The sequence below is a fragment of the Pungitius pungitius genome, chromosome 15 (genome assembly GCF_949316345.1).
Source record: "Pungitius pungitius chromosome 15, fPunPun2.1, whole genome shotgun sequence".
Taxonomy (NCBI): domain Eukaryota; kingdom Metazoa; phylum Chordata; class Actinopteri; order Perciformes; family Gasterosteidae; genus Pungitius; species Pungitius pungitius.
Window position 1 is genome coordinate 3,509,217 of NC_084914.1, and position 17,017 is coordinate 3,526,233.

At 45.8% G+C, this 17,017-nt stretch overlaps 1 protein-coding gene across 1 annotated transcript; it reads left to right on the top strand.

The window, feature by feature from the left end:
- Window positions 1-316: 316 nt before the first annotated feature.
- On the top strand, window positions 317-15,962 carry LOC119205506 (coiled-coil domain-containing protein 178). The gene is made up of 20 exons (XM_037457416.2): window positions 317-520; window positions 742-885; window positions 2,448-2,584; window positions 2,696-2,754; window positions 2,826-2,905; window positions 3,300-3,521; window positions 3,602-3,822; window positions 4,691-4,833; window positions 5,656-5,809; window positions 5,895-5,990; window positions 6,233-6,369; window positions 6,467-6,650; window positions 6,730-6,792; window positions 7,124-7,252; window positions 7,354-7,467; window positions 7,680-7,825; window positions 8,082-8,241; window positions 10,794-10,943; window positions 13,332-13,466; window positions 15,453-15,962. The coding sequence occupies exons 2-20, from the start codon at window positions 828-830 to the stop codon at window positions 15,561-15,563; spliced, it is 2,499 nt and encodes an 832-aa protein (XP_037313313.2). The 5' UTR covers window positions 317-520; window positions 742-827; the 3' UTR covers window positions 15,564-15,962.
- The last annotated feature ends 1,055 nt before the right edge of the window (window positions 15,963-17,017 follow it).

A 17,017-nucleotide genomic window follows, 5' to 3' on the forward strand; every position in this document is an offset into this window, starting at 1 on the left:
TACTAGTTTTTTTCCAATACCTATTTGTGATTGAAAACAAAAATCATAAATCATTACAGACAAAAAAATCCAAATGAAAGTCAATGAATACATCCCTAAAAATTTGTTGAGGGATGTAAAAATAATTTATATTTTTTATGTCTTTCAAGTTTAGCTGTTAAGCCTTTGGTGATGACGTAAACAATGCACTTCTATAGCACAAGATCAGGGCCTTTACTGTCATTGTCAAACAAAATAAAGAAAACCCTGTCACGTTAAGCTGCAAACACCCCTAAAAAAAAATCACAAACCTTCGCTACTGCTCTTGAACGCACCGCGCCCTCTCATAGCAGCAGGCCCTTGTTGCTAAGCAACCCCGGTGGGAGATTGACAGCGACTTCAGTTGATTCGTTTGAAGAAAACTTTATCGAAAAGGCTCGCGCTTCACAGCTCCGCTTCAGCGTCGTCACGCAGAAGAACGGGAAACTTATAGATAACGTTTACCAAACCGATAGCTGGCAGTCAAAAGGTTAAAATACAAGTGTTTCGATATAGCCTGACATGTTTTCGCTCTCACTTTCTGCCATGACAACGACCCCCCGCGGCTCATTAATATGTCATCAGCCGAGTTAATTAACCGTCAACTTTAAACGTTGGCTAAGCGAGCGAGCCGAGTGAAGGTATCAGTTGCAACTTTAGCCAACGCTCACGCGACTTAAACGTAGTCCGAACTGTTTGACCAACGACCTTTTTTTTTTTAAGCACCTGGAGGGTCCATTTAAACTGCTAATCAAGACATTGTCCGTCAAACGTTGGACCTGAACGCCCCATCCGGACCGGAGGACTCGATGCCGGACGTCGAACCACTCAGATTCCCGTCGAGGGAAGAGCGACCGAACCAGCAAGGTGAGAATCATCCCCTGGGATTTATCTAAGGAGCAAACGGCCAGCTATTGAAACGGATGGAGACTCACTGAGGAGATGATTTTATTGACACACAGAATATGTCGGCCATTTTGGATTCCACACCTGCCTCAGTTTTAAGATAATTACCCATTGAAATATCTAATGTCGTTGGTGGAACTTCAGGGGAAACCGATGTCCATCAGACTCCATAACACTCCCTGCCGGTCTGACGTGGAGCCTCCTCACCCCGCCGGTGACATACGCCCTCTCGGCCTTCCCTCCCTGTGCATTATTCATCTCAAGTGCCCAGCAAAAGAGGGCCGTCATTTCGGGTACCCCCCACGGTCCCCCCCCCCCAACCCCCCCCCTCTCCAGTGTTCCTGTTGTGGCTCACTGTTCAATTCATGGAGCCCCGTTGATGTCCGTTATCTCAAAGTGGGAAAAAGGTTCAGCAGTCCGGGGCGCAGTTTGATGCCTGCCGGTTTAGGTTCTATCCCCCCCCGGTGGTCGCTGACCCGGGCAGACCGCTGTGAAGGGGCAAATCAACCACCCCCAACATGCGATGCATGTCCCGAGTGCCCGGCCCAGAAGGGTGCCTGCCGGCCCGGCTGGTGCATGTCTCACACCACTCCCTCGTGGCAATCGATGATGCCTCTAGTGGGTTTGGACCTGCGCTTTGATCCTCCTTTGGGTGGCGCACGTTCAGGTCCAGCTGAATGTGTGGGCGGACCCTGCTTTCCAAGGCCGGTACTCCTCACCCTGCTATGCACACACACACACACACATACAGGATCGCAAAAGTTGGCCATCAAAATAAATTGCCGGAAAATTGGGTAAATTACTGTAATTCAAAGTGAAATGTATTGGTGGTTCTGAACATCTCTTTTCCAGTCAGTCCTGTGTGCCCAGCAGGCAGTGAAAATAAACATGACCTCTTTTTGACCCACTTTCTTACGCTGTAACTAAAAGACTGATGATCTTTGATAAGAATTTAGACTGCATTATATAATCTGTCTTTGCACAGTCAATCATGCATAATTCACGTCTTGGGTTCAAAACATTTTCTAAATAGTATGTCTATTTGTGGTGGTTTTCTGTCTTTTTTAATTTACTTTCCAGTGCAAGCAAATATTAATGTGTATCAAAACGATATAAAGTACAGCTTTGTACTTTTTCTCACCGACAGCAACTTGGTCTGAAAAAAAACGTCACTATTTTGACTTTGACTTTGCTCTAGTCACGTAAATAAGCATTAAATGGTGATATGGACAAAAGACTAAGATGTTTCTCAGATGTTGAGTTATTGCCACTTGAACTATTTTCTTTTACCCATTGCGACCGCCAGATGGCGCCCTTTCACCACTGAGAATTGTGCCCTCTGGTTTGTCTCGAGATGTTTGAGATAGTTGTCACTGATGCTTCCAATGTTCTGCAGGGTTTATCCAAGTCAAAGTGCAGAAACGGCCAAATGCTTTTTCTTGCAGTTACTTCTCAAAATCAAGTTATTGAAGTAGGCTGAATGCTTGTTCCCACAAAAGTCTTGTTGTTTTGTCTTTCTCCAGATCAAGCAGAGTTCCAGGCTGTCTGCACTGGTAGACGTCGCACATGTGCTTTGCTCAACAGCCCCTTGCCATGTGTCAACAACGCTATTTACCATATCCAAGAGCTGAAGGGGACTGTGGAAGACTGGTGTCAGCAGGTAAACTGATGTCACATGTGATGATGAGATATCATAAACTTAAATATGATTTAGAAAATGCTTTTAAATTTCTATTTCAAAGCATTTCTTTCCCTTTTTGTCTTGTACCAGTCTGGAAAATATCCACTGCGGATCAGTCGGGAAAAGCATCAACACAGAAAAACCTTCAGGTGAAGTCCTCCCGTTTTATTTAGTTCTATTCAGAAGGATGTGGAAACATGACGTGACTTTCTTAAAACAGATTCCAGTCCGGAGACTCCGATCCCGAATCAGTAACATCTGTGGAATTGTTCGTCGAAGGCATTGCTATCAGTGCGAGAGGTCACCTTTTTTCATTTCTAATACTAATTCAATATATAAAAATATTTTTGAATCAGTTGTTCATTTTAGATCAAGGTGCAACACACACGTGTGAGGTTCCTTTGGAGAAGCTCACAGTTTCTTGCAGTGGAGTAGTCAGTGGGACAATAATTCCTACTTGTCTCAGTTCACATCTTTTTGTCCACATAATAATGAAAAAAGAAGCTTCCAGAGTCCACTTCTGCTGATAGAATAGCATTGATTTTTTTTGGGGGGGGGGGGGGGGTGAATGTGCACTTTGTAGTTGGTCAGATTATAGCAACAGAGCTTTGCAAATAATGGTTTACCCGTTATTGTGTTTGTTATTGAGTTTAAAGTCCTACACAGCCCAATACAATGCACCAATCTTGTAAAGTTTGTATTCCTGTAGAAAAAAGTTGTCCTTTACCGCCACTACTGAAGAAAATAAACGACGTCCTCGGAGAGGTCGTGTATCTGATTGAGCGGCTGGAGGCTGATCGGCAGCACACAGAGGAAGCTCTCCACAAAGAGAAGGAGAGAAAAAGATTTTTGGAGAACAAAGTCGACAGTGTTACAATTTGGAAGCAACAAGAACACGCTGTTGTGGTCCAAAGAGGTCGGTGACTGACAAGCTTGGGGTCATTTCCTCAAGGAAATATTGCGATGCCTTTTTGACTTGTTTCTTTTTTTTTGCAGAGCACGAGGCATGCATCAGAGACATCTCTAAGCTGAAGTGGCAGCTAAGGAGAGAAAGGGAGAAACTTGACCAAGCACAGGAGAAGCTGTCACTCACTGAGGTGTGGAACCAGAACTTACACGAGGACATCAACTTTGCCCGAAAACAAATTCCTATTGTGAGAGAGAACCTGGAGCTGCAGAGAGGACTCATAGATCAACTCAACAGCGCCCAAGCTGAGGTACAAAGTCCCCTCTGTTTCCTCCCTGTGTATGTGACCACAAAGTCAAGAACATTTCCAGATTTGTTACTTCCTAACAAAACAGCTCCTACTCACTCGCTCGCCCACTCGCTCTCTTTTTAAATCTATTTTAAATCCACAAGTGGCACGGCGCGAGGGATTTATTGGACGTTTGTTGGTCTGTCGGTCCGGTGTTTATCCAACACATTGGTTGAGGAAAAGTCATTTCGTTTCAACAAATGACTAGATTGCCATGAAATTTGGTACGGGCATTCGTGGTCCCCAGAGGAACCATCCTAATCACCCAAATAATGCCCCGACTTTTCATTTAGCTTTTCTTCTTTGTACATTTTTTATTTCCTTCTACTCTAGATGCACCAAAAAAATGTAACGACTGAATTCAGCTCAACTGCACTTGGAGTGGAATCCCTTTATAAGAATATCCAGTATAAGTGTGTCAAAGTGAGAGGGGATGGGGAGGGGGTTGACCTTTTTATACCAAATCTCTGCATCTTCATGGTTCCTAAATGAAACACGAGACTGACTCAATTAGCACTGATGATGTGTTTCTCATCAAGTCATTGCCTGGGAGTGTTGTGACGCAGTGTAATCCCCAGGCTCGGGTATTCAAATGTTTATCTACGTATCTGGAATTTCACAGGCTTAAGAGGTTAGTTCTGGATTTTTAAATATTTGCCAAAGCTAAGCAAATAAATATAAAATAATAATCTTATGTGCAGAGCCTCGTCGTGGGCCCCCGGCAGTAGCTTATAGGTATAGCTACAGAGATTAATTGTATTTAATGTCATTACCTTCATTACCTATATATATATATATATATATATATATATATATATATAATATTTAGGCTGATGAAGTCTGCTCAAAAGCACAAAGTGATCTCCTCCTGGCCGAGAAGGAGAAAAAACAGATGCAGCTGGACACCAACAAGGAGATGGCCAGACTGGATAGTGAACTGTTGGCGATAAAGAATAAGCTGGATAAAACATTGTGAGTATGAGAGGATTCAGAGTATAGACTCACTGTATTCCTGTTGATTGGTTACATTTCCAAATGCTTTTATTCTGTGATTTCTAGAAGGTTGTATGCACTGTACACTATCAAAGTACAAAGGAAGTCCCAGAAAATATCCATAGTCAAATGTATTTATAGCCAAACAACCATTTACACAACATTTAATTTGTATTTAGCAGAAGTATTTTCGCATGTCGGATTGTGCCACTGAAAACGCTTGATTCAGTGCAGCCGTCGGGAGTCTGTTGAAATCTTATGAAAGGACCCTCAAACCAAGACAGTCAACTGCTGCTTTAAATCAGGGTGCAAGGTATATTAAACTGCATGTATCCATAGCAACAATACTTCTGCCTAATGCTGCATTACCAGGCGAAGAGGCTCACTGTATCAAAACATTCATTGAACAAACTTGGAAAATGATTTAGATGTACAAAATAAATGGCTTTTTAAATGTGTTCTTTCATCCTGAAGTCCTGTAATCCAATATTAGTTCCGATGTGCGGTTTGACAGCAGTAAAAAGGAGATGCATCCGTACGAAATAAAATGAGTACGATGAATAAGTAATCAAACAGTAAGGGTATACTAAATAAGTAAACAGTAAAAAAAATGTATAATCATAGACGGACTGAATGGTTGAGTTCACATTACTGCACATTCAAACAGGGAAATATGAAATGTTTATCGGATGGAATAGCGATATTGCACCGAATGTTGATATTGTGCACTGGTGATATTGCACATGAATGAGTAATCAGTCGGTTTGAGGTATGTGTCCTTCCCACTGCTTTACGCTCCAGGGGAGAATCCGACCAGTTCACCGTGATCGAGGAGGGTCAACTGGCCCGGATAAAGGACGCTGAAGAGACCATCGCGCTCACAGAAAAAAAGTTTGCGGCCACAACAGCGCGCATCCCGGAGATGACGGAGCTCGAGAAGACGGAAAACGACGGAGTAAAGGACATTTCGTAGATTCGGGTCAAGTTTGATAAAAGGGCAGCTTTCAGTCCCGTTCAGGTCTCTCTCCTTTTCATTACAGATTCTGCAACTGAAACTTCAAGTCGAGGTTGAAATTCAAAAGAATAAGAAATCAAAAGACAAACTAACCGCACTGCAAGAAGACATTGAGAAGACCGTGAGTGTTGTCGCACAGGAGCCTAAATCATGGACATCCCTTCATAACACTTGCTTTGCCTGCTTATGTGTGTCCCGATAGTTCTTCTGGTAGAGCGCGGTAAACACAACTGCCAGCCTACGAATGGCCTCTCACTGGAGCTCTGCATGCTACACGATGTTCGAAGCCACGGCTCCGTGAGGGCTTTTGGCTAAGTGCATCCGCTCGGCAGCACACTGTATGTTGTGTCGTGTTATCTGCAGAGACTTCACGGGGAAGCCGAGGTTCTCTGCATTGAAGAGCAGCTCCTTTCAAAACGTAACGCTTTTGCGGCTCTTCGTCAAGAAAACATGGAGTGTGAACAGAACGTGGAGGACTACCGGAGGAAAATGTCTGAGAGGTGCACTCCCAGAGCCAGAGCAATGCGGTTATTAATCCAATGCGTTTGTTAACGCTGTGCTGTGTGACCATCTCCTCCTTTTTTGTTTGTTTGTTAGCGAGACGGCGGTGGAGCAGATGCACGAGGAGAGGAAGCAGATGCTGCAGAGAATCGTCGACAATGACGAGCGGTGGGAAAAGGCCGAGGAGGAAGTGACCCAGGTCGTGGCCCGGCACGCCGTCACCCGGGCCAAGCTGGACGAGCGGGAGAAGCTCACCTCCGCGGAGGAGCAGAGGACCAAGGTCAGCGGAGACGTGTGTCCACCTTCAATGGCTGGAAAATTGTGAGTTTCTGGAATGTTTTCTTCCGTGTGCTCGACAGAAAGAGATCGAAAAACTGCTGAAGGATCTGACGGGTCGGAGGAGCGCCCTGGAGCTACTGAAGGTAAATGCACCGGGCGCTTTAGAGGAGAAACTGACGCAAACAAAGTCTGTTTCAATTATTTATTTATTTTATTTAAGTCTTCAAAACATATCAAGGTGTTTTTGCAGAAGTTTGATCGTATAAGATTAGGAGGTGACGCTTCACAAAGCACACTCTCAATAAAAATTGAACATTATATGTTCCATAAAGATTTTTTTTAAGTGCCTGGCTGTATTCAATTGCATAATTAGATCCATTCCCACAGCCTGTACATTTTCCTCTTACCGCTTTTACCCCTCTGTGAGTGTTTGAGGCCTTTTGGATGATGGCGTTGTGTTGTCTATCGCATCAGGGTCAGTGTGCGAATAAGAGTGAGGAACTGTACCGACAGCAAAGGAGCAGAGCGCTGACTAACCAGAAACTCCAGAAAGAGTTTGAAGACGCGTCCACAGCAACCAAAGAACTGGAGACCACATTTATGGTAATTATACAGTTCGATAAATATAATCTCAGCCCCGAGGCGAATTTTACATTAATACAATTTTGTAAAAAAGGTAATAATCTAATCTTCTGTTCATACAGAAAATTATGAATCTGACAGAACATTTTGAGAAGATCCAGAGTGAACACGGGAACACATTAGTCAAACTTGAGCAGGACAAACAACTCCAACGTGACCACCTGGAAGCTGCTCAGGTAGAAACGGGAAAGTAAATAGTGACACAAACAATTCATCCCGAGTCGTGGAGCAGTCGCTAAGTCAGCTTCCCTCCGTAAAGCTCATTGAGCACCGAGCTGGTCCCGGCTATTTGTCATGTCATTCTTTTTGCGGAACAAAGTAATCTCTCTCACTCCCGACACTTTGACGTAAAGCCACTTTCAGAATGAATGCGGCTGTTTGTTGACAGGCTTCGCTCGCCGCCGCCGTCGAGAGATACGACGCCACCTCGGCCCGCATCAGTGACCTGACAAAGAAGACCCGGGACTCCTGCCATGCTTCCCATCAAATGGAGGAAATGGTCAAAAGCATGCCGGAGGTCATAGCGGAGCTTCAGTAGGTCATATTCTTTTTAAGAATACTCAAACTCTATTTTTTTTTTTTTAGGCAATACAGCATTTTTGAAAGAGCACACATTAATAATCATTTATTTAAAAAAATGTTGGTCGTATGTGATAATAACTTCATCTTTCTCCGTATACATCCACAGGCGCCCACAGTGGTGCGATGTTCGTACGTGCGTGATGTTCAGAAGTGGTTTTTTTTTTTTTTAAATTAATTGTCTTTTTATGTGTTTGATTTCACCTTGCAGGAGCGTCTTTGATGTGGTGGATTTCAAAAACAAGTCAGCTGCTCTCATAATGAGCACCTTGCAGTCTGATATTAATAACTGCCAACAACGAACACAGCGATCCGTGCAGGCACACACGGCTCACGTTGCAGCAAGAAAGAAGGAAATGGAAGCCACCAAGGTAACAAAATGTTGTTCACCATTGCCTTCTGTAAATGCACGACCTTTTTCAGTGTCAAATACTATGAGACGTGCTGTGGAAAAGAAACCCCCCCCCCCCCACCGATCTCGTTGTTTATCTGTTTGTGGATTAGTGTCAGCACATTCCTCGTCACAATACTCCCCTTAAGATGCAGAGAAAAGGGCGCCGCGCAATTAAAATTACAAGCCACGGTCAATCTTGTTTAAGTGCTTTCCTCACAAATGACGACTCACTGTTGTTATAGTCTTTTGTCTGGACGAATTTGATGATGCGCATCGCGCTGAGCTGCTGCTCCTATTCTGTCACCTGCAGGCCAACATTGTCCATACTATGTTCATATCGATGTCAAATAACGGTATGACGTGGGTGTTTTTTTAGTTGTTGTTTTTTTCCTTTGCGCGTCCATGTCGCTAATAGGCTCTTGTAGAGCAACGCAGCTGCAGCCTTCACCAAAAGGCAAGTGCTCGAACACTCCTTTTGTAAGAGAAACCTCTATTTATTGTAAGGTTTCCATCTTCAGGATTATCAGCCCCAGCCAGAGTCTCTTTGCTGATGGCGGTTTCACATGGCTTATCTAATGTGAAATCGCCATGTGGTATATAGTTTCATTAAACGGTGATCAAGAATGCATTAGTTCAAAACAAGAAAAGGCAATGGAGCTTAAGCCGCCATGCATCCAAGTGCAGCAACTTTAAGGAAGTTGTTGGCGTGAGACAATTTAAGAATTAGAAGTCTTCCTCATAGACACAACTCCCATTAGCAAGATAAAAGTTAGCCATGCGGAGAAAAGGGTTTAAGTCTTTTCGCAAAATAAGACGAACAACAATACTCCTCGCCAAATACAAAGATCAGGGTCTGAAGTGCGAGAGGAAATTGGTCACTTTAATCATTGAGACCAATATAAAGCACACATAATGTCTGCATTAGCATACCATAATAAGCAGCGAGCGCATTCAGAAGCCCCGGTGCGTGAAGCAGAATGGTTAGACTCTTTTTAGATATTTCTTTATAGGAGAGATTTCTTCTAAAAGTGCTGACCTCGTGCGATCCTCTCAAATAGCTGCTGTAGGTCACTGCTCCGCAAACTAACGCGGGTCAGTTCACCTTGAAAAGAGAAGGGAGACCGATGGTTATGTTTAAGAAAGCAAATGTGAAACGGGTCGTCTTGTTGTAACCCGTGCTCGTGTGTGGGCGTGTCCTCCACGCCGCCGCGTCGCTTGGCGAGCACAAAGTAAACAACGCAAACTGCCGACGCCGTCAGTTTCTTATGAGCGGCGAAGTGTAATTTGTTCCCTTTACACTTCACAACGGCGTCAGATGGGCTTTGTCAGTGCTGCACGGAGTAATTAAACCTGAAATCAATAGCAGGCATTTGTCATGTTTACAGCCCCCCCTTTCTGCTGGGTTAAACTCATCACTTTAGTGCTGTTCTGTTCCACTGCAGAGACACACTTCATTATGTCTGCAGGTAGACTGCAGGTAGTTCGCCGCTCACGTGCGTGGGGGGGGGGGGGGGAGAAACGCTGTTAAAAGGGGGGGAAAAAAGAGGATGTGCAGGTAGATACAAACTCGCCGTGATTTATTCACCGGGTTTCCCAGAAAAGTGCCGTAAGCCCGCACAGACCTTGTATCCCGCGCACACGTCCTCCAGCCGGAGTGTCTCCTTAGTGGTCAGTGTGTGTGTTGCCGTGCAGGATGCACCGTACTGCACGTGGACTCCTCAGTTCCCGTCGCCCCCCCACAATGGTTCCTCGGGTGTCTGTACGTGTCACGGGAAACATCCTTATGTATTTTTATACCTCGACTGAACGTAGTGATGCCTCAGCAGTTCTTCTACTGCAAACATCTCGTTAAAATGATCATCACAACAACGCAAATCCATTCCTGAAGTCTGAGAGCTCTCTCATTGACACATGTACGTTTCAGTGTGAAATCAATATTTGAGTATATTGGTGACGGGACGTACCGGATCACTATCGACGGTGACCTCGTTAATCGGACCTGGTGTCGTATTAAACCTGGTTTCTTTTCTGAAGTCATTATGACATCCAGAGTTTCCAACATCAGTTACATGGGTTTTAGTTTCATAGGGACACCAGCTCCATTTTTTTTTTTTTAGCAACTCAATGATCCCTGGTCTCATATTACTGTACACGGAGAATTATTACAGTGAATTCTGCATTGTTAATTATTTAAATTTGAGACACAGGGAAAGTTGGCATTGGATTAGTGATAAATAATGATAGATAAGTGCCTGCCTCTTGCCCAGGTCATCCTTGTCAGGTCAAATAAAAAAAAAAAAAAATGAGAGATGAAGCATGTGCCTCAATTACAATAGTTACAACGCAGCTGTCAGTGCCTGCTCGTCTCCAGGTGGTTATTGATTATATAAAGAAAGTTTGCTCATGTCCGTATCATTCGAAAATGTTATTTCTCATTGCGTTGGGTAACAAACCTGCGCAGTATTAAACTACACAGTAAAAGAAGTGTGCCGTCTCACCCCATCACTGTGTTTTCACGCGTTGGTGTAGGAAGCCCTGAAGGTCGCCCTGGCGGAGAACAGCGGTCTGGCGAGCGAGTACGAAGGTCTTCAGAGGTCCCTCACGGAGGCCAAGCGGGAGGAGGCGTCCGCGCTGAGAGACAAAAACCAGGCGCACAAGTCTTTCCTTTACTACACTCGGGTACACGGCTCCTCTTCTTCTCTTTTTGTCACCTTCTTCTCCTTTTGGGCAGTGCGCCTCACAGGGGTGTCTGCAGCAATCTAATAGCCATGGGAGAACTTGAGTGCAGGAGGATGATGGATGTGACATAATGTAATGATAGCGCTGTAGTTTTGCCACCAAGGGGAGTAGAAGAGGGAGGTTGATGGTACATGTAAATATTACGCCTTCCACTTTTTCCTGATTATAGTTTTTCTAAAGCGGCCAGAGGTGAAGCGGTTTATTATCGGGAAGGTTCCAAATTGGCTTCTTCTCAAACACACACACACACACACACACACACACACACACCATTGGAAAGAATCAGACAATAAATGTGCCGTCAGCGTTGAGATAGCTCGAGAGGTCTTGACTAGTTGGAGGAGACAACTCTGCAGCATTTTATGGTTTATTCTGTATAGTTTTTGACACTATTGAACTGGAGTGGAATTACACATGACAAGCATAACAGCAGGGGGAAGCCGCACTGCTCCTGCAATGGAAAAGAAATCATGTTATTTGTTCCAAAAATGACTAATACCTTTACTTGAGCGATTCCTCATCTAACTGCATGAATGTTATCAAGTGAAAAATGCATGCAAAAATAAAATCCTGTGGACAGGATTTTCCACGCTCGTGATCAAAGCCTGATTTTCTTTTACTCCGGATTCAGCCTTCACCATTTTTGTTTGTTTCAACTCTACACTCCTGCAACGGCAGCCTCTCGGCTGGCGTTTTATGCCTGAATTTAGTTTCGATAACCAGCTTATCATCAGCAATGTTTTCCAAAATGCAGATTACATTTAATCTGATTTATAGGGGAACGTTCAGGAAAATGAACAATCATCCTTATGTTTGCATTCTACGTCCCAGTTAAAACATATATTACACAATGGGAATTATCATTTGCTTGCTACTGGGGGCAACAAAGTAAATGGATTTCACATTGTCAGGATCATCTGTGTGTGTTTGAGAAGCCTCACACCTCCTTTGTGTGTCTGTAGAGCCAATAATCTCTGTGCGGGGCACAATGAGTCTTTTGAAGTATCCATGAAAAATAACCCTGACAACAGGCATTCCTGACGTGTAATTCAAGTGACACGATTTGAGTACTATACACGTATTTTGTTTCTAGAACTATAAACTATAAAAAGAGGCCGGGCTCACAGCTGTGATTTGAACTTTTCCCTGCCATCACGCTATAACTTGGTTAATATTCACATTTTAAAAGCAGGTTATTGATCTTTTAAAGCTGGCATTATTAGCTCTCTCTCTCTCTCTCAAGAAGCAGCATCTCGTGTCATCGTTGTTACGTTAAGTGTTCTCAACCCTTTACCCTGACAGTGATGGGATGTAACTGAGAACACGCAGTTACAGGTGAAATGGCCCTTTTCTAAAGTAGTTCAAATGAGCTCCACCACAGTAAAATGCTAGATCCATTTAATCCAATAATAATAATCAAACTTCTAGCAGAAGTACCTTTTATTTTAAGTATATTTTGCGTTACATAGTTTATCAAATAGGAGAAATAATTTAGTAAAACATTAAGATATTTCTTCATTGGAATTCAACAAATGTAAATACATTTAAGTATGCAAAAATTCTCATTTGTAAATAAACATATGATTCGTTAGCGTCCGATAGCACTTGCACTCTGGTCCATGCAGCACTGCTTTGTTTCTGCAGAGGCTTTCGGCTCTTTTAACAGGCGACACCATAAAGAGCATTCTTGTTATTGTCTTTCCTTCAGGAGCTGATGACTGAGCTAATTCGCGTTAGGTTTCGATGCACCGGGGAACACATTGGCCAGCAATGATAAGCTTTGCAGGAAGAGCAGGGAGATGGAGGGGGGAAGAGGAGCAACGGCATCTATCAGAATTTAAACCTCTTTGCCATGAAACTGTGTTCAAAATAATAAAGCAAGCAGCATGTCTTTCCAAGAGACTAGGAATAATTTCTGGTTTCAGTGGGGGGTTCATGACTGTGTGTATGTGTAAAATATGTCTTGAGGGGATTGGTATAAAGTTAAACTGGGTGAAGTAGAAATATTTTACTCATCAGCTTTGCAGTCACAGAGTTTGCCTCGGCTAGAACAAAACTGCTGAAGCATTTAGAGAAAATTAACCCCCCATCCTGGCAGCCAGATGTGACTGGATTCTGATGAGTGCACACGAGTGGGCAGAGAAACCAAGAGACTGTGAAATTCCTGTCAGGCCCGTGTACTGCAGAATGGGCTATTGACTGCTTTCTCTATTCCCCTCCATCATTCTTCTTGAACACTGCCATTAATTTCCTCTCCTGCCTTACCAATTCCTTTTCTCTGCCCCCCCCCCCCCCCCTCTCCTACCCCCCCCCCCCCCCCCCCCCCAGCTTTCTTTGTTGCAGAAGAGGATGCACAAAGCTCTGGTGAAATCCTTCAAACAACGCAGCCGCTACAGCCGGGCTGAACTGGACCGGTGCCTGGCTCTTTCTCAAGAGACCCCCCGGAAAATACAAACTGCCCAGGTATTTGAAAACGGGTGGGATCACGCGCACCAAAATGTCGCCCTTCATGCCGATGGCCGGGCGAGGGCAGCCAGGCAGACATCCGCCGAGGCTTCTGTGCCTCGCCGCCGCGGCGGAGTTAAAGACGCCGGCGCCGCCACAGTCCATCCCGTACATTCAGTCATCAGATCGCGGGGCTGACGTGATGGATGGTGCGTCTGCTCGAGTGCCTCCGCGGTGACCTCCCCCTGTCTGATGCTGCCACTCCGGATGGCTCTATAAAGCACGGCACTTTTGGTGTTTTGGTCGCGTCGCATTAGCACTTCCTGTTTACCCGCCGGTGTTGTTCTGGCGGGTCGTTTGTTAGAGCGCGTGGAAGAGCTCTGCGGCGGCGTGACCTCCGGCTCGTGCTGCGGCGAGGGCAGCGGCGCATTCTACAAGGTTGAGAAGCAAGGATCTTCAATTAGGGGATAATCGGTGTCTAATCTGTGAGCGCGATGTGAGATGAGGGCAAAGCGGACGGGGAGACAGTGATGAATCTTTATGAAATGTCCTGTCCAGTCCTTCTCCAGAGCCGTACCATGGAACTACTCTCCATGTGGCCATGTTCACTAAAATTCATGAGATACTCAAGGCCCAAAGTGCTCGTATTTGATTTTAGAGGTTTTCCAGGGGAGAACAGAGTGGAAATACTATTAAGTGATTTCCTTCCCTGTTCCTCCTCCTCCTCCTGCTGTTTTTTTTTTTTTTTTGATGGGTCTGGTCCAGACATTACAGGGAGCAGCCATGTCTCAGTGGCCCAGCCTCGAAAGGCCCCAGCAGAGTGGGGGAGGCAGGAGGGGGGGGGGGCTGTGGGGGCCTGGGGGGGGAGGAGCTATCAGAGCGCCGCAGAGTGTGAAGGACAAAAGAGCTGGTGTATTGAAGCGCACCACAGAGCCACCCGTCACAGCTCAGCGCAGGGTCCATCAGAGCAGGGAGCACTTTAAACAGGCTCCTCATGAACAGCCCGGCTCAGCGTCTCCTCCAAAAAGTACGACCTATATGAGGAGAGAGGACGAAGAAGAACAACAACAACAACCACCACCACCGAGCAGGGCATGAACACACAATCTGCATAATGACTTCATGTTAAGAGCCCGGTCGAGTTTCAGCAGATCATTGAGAGGCAAAAACAGAGAAATGCGAAATGAAGGAATCCAAGGAGCCGATGCCAGTTTGTGACTTGCTTCAAAGCGGGCGGAATCCCGACGAGGCCTGTTCTTATCCACCATGTGCACTTAACCCCCACCAGGAGGACGTAAGGGAGGTCAGGTTGGCGCGTTCACGGCCAAGGCGTGTGCATGAATCGGGAGCCGAATGGCAGTTTGTTCAAAAGTAGCTCGAGGGGGAGGAAGGGCAGAGTGGGTGGGTGTCTGGGTGGGTTGGTGGGTTGGTGTTGGGGGGGGGGGGTAGTCGGGTGGGTGGGGTTCGGCGGGCTGTCATCCTGTTACACTCCTGCCAGAACTGGCAGTTCAGCTTTGTGTTCCGCGAGTTTACACCAGGGATGGCGTAATTGACAATGGCTAACAGCGGAGAGCGGTGCACAGCCTCGTTGAATGGCCAGTAATGATCGGAGCAGACGCCCACCGCCCCCGTCCCCGGGGACTGTAATCCAAGATCCTGTTTCTGATATAATTGTTAGTCAGAGAATTTCTGCATGGCTAGGCCGGTTCAGATTCCCAAGCCGGTTGACAGTGCCAGGCGGTTTAATAGAAAAACTGGATGCTGAGGTTTTTTAAAAACAGAAGAGCAGTGAACCCGGACGTGGTTCACCAGGAGCCCCTTGTTCTCCTTCCTCACATAAATAACAGCGAGCTGGTAACTTTACTTTCACAAGTGTAGACTCACCATCCGCTGTGTGTGCGTGTGTGTGTGTGCGTGTTTGTGTGTGTGTCAGACAGAGCGAAGGCGTTTGTATTACTGCCTTTCTTAATTGGCTCGTTTCCGTGTACGGTGTTATTCAAACAGGACGGCTTGTCAGCAGAAATGTGGCCCGTCGCTGCGCTCCTGCAGCCGCAGACGGACGCCTGCGACGACGGCGGCATGAACAAACGAGCCGGCCCGGGATGGAACGAGTAGATGCCTTCAGTTCAAACGGCAGCGTGATTGGACATTCACCTGGACCAGACAACTTACTTACTTACCTTGCACGCTTCACTGTGCCTTCCCCCCCCCCCACCCCCCAGCCCCCTCTTTACTTGCAGCGAATCCATAACAATGAAACAGGTGACTTTCATGCTGCTGTCAGGACTGATCTAATTTTAGCTGGGTGAATGATTGCAATTGGCTTTGCCTCATCAGATAATTAATCTATGTCACCATTAATTGGAAAAGAGAATAATTACAGGCAGTGTTGACAGAAATTCTACGCTTCTCCAGATTCCCAGATCCAATTACAACTAGTGAAACCCTGTGACCTTAACCGGCACTTAGCGCACCTCAGGCCACCTTGACCGTGTCCGTGCGAGGGCCGCGCCCCCCCCCCCCCCCCCCCCCCTAAAGGACCCCCCGTTTCTGTTGGCGCTCGCCGCACTCCTCCTGCTCGCCTCACTCTCCGGGAGCTGTCTCCCTCAATCACTTTTCAATATTCAATCTTAATTTTGTGGAAGTTTAGCATTTTCAATGAGCTGGAGATGAATGATTAATGAATAAATTTAAATGCTTCATTTTGTCCATGGATCATTAGTTAAGTCCTTTGTGGGAAGGACCTGAGAAAGGAGTGAAAATTATTGAGACATTAGCCCGAAGCAATCCAGGGGTAAATAGTGTGCACGAAAGGATGTTGCCTGCACACTATCCACTGGCTTTCTAAAGAACCCTCGGGAAACGCTGTTTTCAATTTGGAATATTAACCCAATCACATTTAGTCCTTTTCTTTGTTTTTTTTGTTTCTCTGTGTATCAACAACGACCTGCTAATGGTCCATACACAGCAACCAAAAGTTACACGTAGGCGTCCAAATCTCATCAGACTCATTTCACATCGTTCCTTTGCATAACCAACAGAAATGAGTAAATAATATTGGACATTTTCTTTTCTTTTTCCAAGGTCAACGGACCTCGTTGGCTGCTCCTTCAGAGACGTGTTGATAGAGATGCTGTTGTTTTGTTGCCCCTCTGAATCGTGGGGCCAGACGGGGAGGGAGGAGAGGAGAGGAGAGGGGGGGGGGGGGGGGGGGGGCAGGCAGTGCAAACACAACGGACCAGAGGGACATGATTGGCCTGCCGCAGACGAGTCCGGCGTCCTGACGCATGGCCGTCATCAGCGTTTGTTCACGCACAATAATCCGAGTATTCGAACACGCGGGGTCCTGGATTGGATTCAGCAGACGCACCACGCCGTTCCACCCGGTGGCGCCGGACCGCATCTCTGGAAGAACCTCGGGGAGAAAAATGGTCAGTTTCGTCTCATGATCCTCGCTGACTGTACGGCGATATCTCAAATGAAAGTGCCGCCCCAACGCATTCGTCTACGCTCTTTGCATCTAATCAATCCCCCCCACCCCCCCAAAAAAAAGAAAGTGAGCCACAACT